The 6,014-nt window shown below is 51.5% G+C and overlaps 1 protein-coding gene across 1 annotated transcript; it reads right to left on the bottom strand.

Annotated features, from left to right (window-relative positions):
- Positions 1-792: 792 nt before the first annotated feature.
- ERP29 (endoplasmic reticulum protein 29) lies at positions 793-6,014 on the bottom strand. The gene is made up of 3 exons (XM_075167626.1): positions 5,846-6,014; positions 3,860-3,998; positions 793-2,685 (listed from the first exon to the last, which is right to left on the bottom strand). Exons 1-3 carry the CDS (start codon positions 5,963-5,965, stop codon positions 2,183-2,185), a joined length of 762 nt encoding a protein of 253 aa, XP_075023727.1. The 5' UTR covers positions 5,966-6,014; the 3' UTR covers positions 793-2,182.

Genomic DNA, 6,014 nt, shown 5'->3' with positions numbered 1-6,014 from the left:
GCGGGCACCGCCCGCGCTCCGCCCCGGGGCCACCCCGCGCCCGGCCCGCCCCGAGCCCCGGGCCCGGCCCTCGCAGTCGGGGCCGGCTGCGGGCGGCGCCCGGACGTAGAGAGGGGCTGAGGGGGGCCGGAGCCCCGGGGGAAGAGCGGGGCCGGCGTCCCGGGGGCCGGGGACCCGCGCCTCCGCCGCCCTGCGGCACCACCGGCACGCAGAGCCCGGCCCGGCCCAGCCCTGGCGGGTCCGGGAGCCCCTAGACCAAACACCCCGGGGTGCTGCATCCCGGGCCACCCCTCCAGAAACTGACCCGAAGCGACCCTGCTTAGCTTCCCCCACACAGTAAGTTGGCACAGAACTCCCCATCTCTCCTCCTCTTAGCGACGTCACGAGCGGCCGGGGGCGGGGAACTGCTTTAAGGGGCGCGCGGGCGGCGGTTGGCGGCGCCTGTGAGGGGGCGCGCGGGGGCTCTCCCGCCAAGGGCGCCCGGCCGCCCGCGCCTCGGAGCCGCCCTGGGCTGGAGCGAGGCGGAGGCTCTCTCCTCAGGAGTCAAGCGGGAAGCGTCTTCACATAGACCTCGTAAAGATTAGCCCGCCCCGCTTGGGATCCTTCCTCCTCCCCTCCTAAGGGGGAGAGGGCGCCGGGCCCGAGGGACACCCTCCCACCGCTTCGTGTCAACCCATCTCCGCGGCATTCCTTTCACTTCTAGGTGGTATCGTCTGGCTGATGAGCCTTTGCCTTCCCCTCTAGCCGCAGAAATCAGCAGTAGTTTCTCTAGAAAGCAGTTTAACAAGCAGCTATTAATTGGAACCACTTTTTTTTATTATAGCATTATTAATACATTTTATCTTGCAGCAATATCTGCTCCTTGTACCCACCCCAGGATTCAAAAGGCAGCAAAGCTCCCACAGAAATCAGTTTTGCTTAGCTTAAAGCATAGTCTTAAGGTAAAACACTCAGGTGTTTCTCTTTTCAACTCTCCATAACCCTGATCAGCAGTACAGCCTCTTCCAGCAGCCATCTGAATTCCACACAGCGTGAACAGCACATGCAGTATCAAGTTTTGAGGACTGACCTGATCCCTGGGCCAGGTATTGCCATTACAATAACATAGACGGGGCTTCTAAGGGCACAAATACTTCTGCTTCCTGTTATAAGACCTCATTTTCAAATACTTAAAGCTACCAAATGCTGATGAAACTTTGACAGTGTCAATCACTTCTGAAGACGAGGCTGGAGAAAATAATTTTGTTCATGTTAACTATGGCTTGAGACTTTCAGATGTCCCTATTGGTCTCACCCCCTTTATTCTGAACCTGGGAAATGAAGCTTGGACGGGAAGGACAGGCAAAACGTGCAGGCATTGCATGTGCTCTTCAGCCATCAGAAAACTCACCCAAATTTACCTCTGAAAAAACATGTTTTTGCACAAACTGGCGAGACTAAGTGTAATAGCACCTCGAGGAGACTCTGCCCTTGCTCAGAGCTCAAATCACTCGCTCTGTCAGGGTACCGCAAAGGATGTCAGGAGGACGTTTGCTGAAACGGCTGCTCCAGCCAGAAGATGAGGGGCAAGTTCCGATACGTGGAGGACCTGTCTTGGCTACGCCTGCCAGCATTTGGCCAATACCCAAGCCAAACAGAGACAGGAGCCACTGAGGGAGAAGGCAGAAAAAGGAAACTCCAGGTCTCTTAGTCACCAACAGGTAAGGAGAACAAGACTCAGAGAAGGAGCCCTGTTGGGAAAATAAAAGGTAGGAGGAGGGGTAGATTAACGAGCATAAGAACGAAGAACAGGGAAAGGTGGGGATGCGCGGGGCACCCGATCTGTGCCTTTTACAACATGTAAGATGGAATGTGAGACTGAATTTTGTTATTTGTTTGCCAGGGAACAGCTGTAAAAACCACCAGGAATGTGCTTCAGGCCAATCTAGTGCTTTTTTTTGGGTTTGCTTTAACACTGTTATTGAATAGTATTACACAATACTGGCATCTTGCTTTAAGGTGATTTTTCCAACATTTAGAATACTGTGTTTTTAAGGAATGTCTTCCTCTTGATCTTCTAAACTGAGAATACCAGAAGGAAATCTGCTGCTCTCTTGAAGTCAGCGGGAAGTTTGCTTGCATAAGGAGAACTGGTTAGGACTCTTGACAGTGTTTCACAGCTTGTACAAAGTTCTCCAACATATTAGAGCTCATCTTTTTCATTATTCTTCTTCAGGAAAGAAGCAAGGATATTGAGGCTTTTCTGGAGCTCCTCCTTTTTTCCATCACTCATTTTGTTCTTCTCGATCAGTTTTGTGATTCGGACGACTTCATTAGCAGCAAACTCTTCTCCCTGCTCCAGTATCTTGCTCATAATTTTCAAGTATTGCTCAGCTGACTTCTTCTCAGTTTCTTTTGTTTTTTCTAAACTCTCTTGCCCCTTTTTCAGGAGGGACTGGCGTTCTGATTTCTCAGTGGTGCTCACAAACTTGCTGGCCAGCATGTCGTACTCTTTCAGGCAGCCTGGCATCCCCAGATAGATGCCGTTACTCTTCAGCCAGCGCTGAATAGCCCTGGCCTTGATTTGGCCGCTATAAGGTAAGGGATTGTCAAAGTCACCATCCTGGAACAAGTAAAAAATAGGGAACTTTTCCTTATCCAGCTTGTACTTTTCTCCCAGCTCAGTGTTCAGTTTATCACCATAATCTGTCAAGAGAAAACGAAACACAGAAAAGCACAGTACGTTAATCAAGAGAAAAAAATTAAATTAGGATTCTGTCCTACACAAACTGATAAATATTTGTCTCTGGAGTTTCAACACTTCCTAATAACCTCTTTGCCAGGAAATGCCACGCACTGAAACAAAAACACCCCAGAAAATCACTTCTGCAAGGCAAACCATCAGTAGGTTTTCCACAGAAAAATACAAGATTCTAATGGTGCTTCGCTGTGGCTGCGATAGCATAAGACATCGGCAGGACCTCTACGTACAAACCCTGTCCTCCTTATGGGAAATTAATAGCCATTTTTTCCCTTGTTTTGCGCTATCCATTGATTTTACTTGATTTTACAGTTAAATGGATTTTTTTTCCTGATCTATGTGCAGAGAGTGTACACTTATACATTTTAGTTCTGACAGCATGCCAAGCTACAAGATGTTTTCTCATCTTACATAAATTGCATTTATTCTTGAGGACAGAAAACATAAAGAGATTTCAACTATGCTACTTAGCTAAATTCATGTGTGTTCAGACATGTCAGCGTGGGTGAAACTTCCTGGTTAGACAATTCCTGTAAGCTTAAATTCTTAATTCTACCTACAAAGCAAGAGTGAGGAAGGTGACAGTGATCCATTCTTCACTGCTTTTCTCTTAAAGCCAATTACAAGAACATCAAGTTACACCAGCCATAGCGCAACGACCACTTTCTGTGCTTTACCAGCAATAAACGGAGGGTTTGCTACAATGAATTAATCATACCACATTTGCTTTGTATGACCAGGCTTGTGACTAAAGCATGATTCTTTTAAGGCCTGTTCCCTAGAAATGGACGAAAAGGTTTCTCTCAGCAAAGAAAGAAAAAAACCCAAAAGACAAAAAGTGTCATGAATGAGGAGGGTGGCATCCAGTTTAGCAGCGTGGGCTGACTTGCTTCATTAACCAGCCGAAAGGAGATAAGCGGCACTCCTACGCTCACCGCGGGAGGCAGAGCGGCAGAGCTCAGCGACCAGCCAGAGCAGGTGCTTTGGTCTGGCAGCGCCGGGCCCATCTCACTTCTCACTATCAGAACTACCTCAGAGCCTGTTTTCATCAGAAACTGCAGTGAATTTTATCTCCTCCACACCGACCCATACTGTACTGATCTGTCCAGACTTCCTCACCTGATATTCCCACTTCAGCCACCAGAAGATCATCACTGGAGCCTGAGCTCTCTGCCAGCTTTTTAAACTCATCTTGTTTCTCACCATACGGATATTGTGTATCAAATTTCACAAGGACAAACTTGTGCTTTGGAATTACCTAAAATAAGAAGAAGAAGAAAAAAAAAGCATTTCAGGTTTGAGTAATCTGTAAGTCACCTAAGGTTGCTTTAGCTTGTTCTTCTTTTCCTGTGCAATGAGTAGATGCAGAGGGAGAATGGAAATTTTATAATTATGGCCTTTCAAAAATGACTCACTGCAGTATGGAGGAAAGACTGAGCTTTGGGTGTACGTATTCCTACACCAGATGATAAAGATGGTATATGGTAGGTTTGGGGGATCTGATAATGCCTTTAATTGTACCTGATTTGCTTATTGTAAATCTGATTAGCATTTTGGAAGGAAGTCAGCTAAACAATTTTCAGTGGGACATTAAGAGGACAGACACCAAATCTAATGTCATTCTGAAGTGCCCCAGCCTGAGAACTGCTGCTCTTAGCTAAGAGGAGGCGCGGGGAAGGAGCAGAGATGCTGCAGGTGCTGTACTGGTTCAGTAAACGGAGAATTTGTATTTTAATTGATTGCTCTTCACTTGTGCTGTTGCTTTTGAATTTTCCTCTGCTCAGATGATGCCCTTTCAAATGAGCTTGGAAATGGAATCTGCCACCTGGTTTGGGATTTTTTTCTCCCTCCAGGAGAAGATCTTGCAAAATCTTTTTTCTAGTGAACAGGGCCGGATTGCAACACAGGTCCCCGCCTACAAAGTGCACTGAAAGCACTGCTCAGGCACTGACAAAAGACCTGGTTGCAACAGTTAACAGAAGTCTTCAGCCCTGGGCCTGCTGATCACTTTATTTACTGCTAGGAAGCGAGCATGGCAGGTGTTACAGCTTTGATATTTCTGCTAGTCTTTTAAAGTCCCTTTTTCAGCATTCTGCCAATTACTTCAAATCCTTCTTGTTGCAGAAGAGCTGGAAGCTCCTAAGGGTTGTAGAGTGCCGTAGCGTTAAAACACCAAAAATGGTCTGTCACCGTAGAAAAATCAAGCCGGGGGCTGGCATGTGGCAAGAAGTATTTGCTCACGCCTGAGCAGTTTGTTTAGGGCAGATACTTTTCCAACAGCTCAGCTGATTGTTCTCTCTTCAGCTCGCCCTGCTACAGCACACGCTTTAATCCTGCCATACGACATTCCCTTTCGATAGGCGTCTCGCCATCTGCCTCGAGCTGGGCCTGCGACACCTGTCGCGGCACGAGTTGCTACTGAAATCAAAATCCTGCCACGCTCTAAGGAGACACCTTCATTTCCAAGTGATTTAGCGGAGAAAAAAACCGTGCAAGACCTCAGTCTGGCAGAAGCCTGTTGCTTTCTCTTTCACGAACAAAAAAGAAGTGAAACCGGCCCAAGCAGAGAGCACTCACGGCCCCGACTCGCTCCCCTGCACGGTCCTGCCCTGGGTCACCGGCACGGGCAGAGCAGGAGCGAGCCGACAGCGGCTCTCCTGCTCCCTGACCGGGGGCGCGGGGAGCCGGCCCGGCGCAGGGCCGAGAAGCCACGGCAGCAGCCGGGCCGGGCCCCCCGCGCCCCCGGCCGCAGCGCTGCCCTGGCGGCCCCCGGCGGCACGGCTCCACTTGGACCGCGCCGATTGGCTGTCCGCCGCGGCTGCCGCTCTCCTATTGGCTGTGGCGCGGCGGGCCCGCCGCCTCGGCCATTCCGCGAGCCCCGAGCGCTCCCCCGCGCCGGTGGCGGCGGCGGTGTGGGGGGGGGACGGCCCCGCGGCGGCCCCGGCTCCGCACCCCCGGCGCCCCACCCCGCCTCCCCGAGCCTGTCCGCCTGTTGCAATGGCAGCCGCGAGGGTGCACATGGCCGCCGCGCTCCCGGAGCGGCCGCCCGCTCCCCCACCCCGAGCGCTCTGCCAGACCCGGCAGCGCCCGCCGGGCGGGCCGTACCTTGTAGAAGGTGATGGCGTCGAGGGGCACGGAGCCCTTGGTGTGCAGCGCGCTACCGCCGGGCAGCGCCAGGCCGAGCAGGCAGAGGAGCAGAGAGCCGGCGGCGGCCGCCGCAGCCATGGCGGAGCGCGGAGGGAGCGGGGCTGCCGGGGCCACGTGACCGCACGGA

This window comes from Calonectris borealis, chromosome 18, assembly GCF_964195595.1.
Source record: "Calonectris borealis chromosome 18, bCalBor7.hap1.2, whole genome shotgun sequence".
NCBI lineage: Eukaryota > Metazoa > Chordata > Aves > Procellariiformes > Procellariidae > Calonectris > Calonectris borealis.
This window is presented reverse-complemented; position numbering and strand designations above follow the sequence as displayed.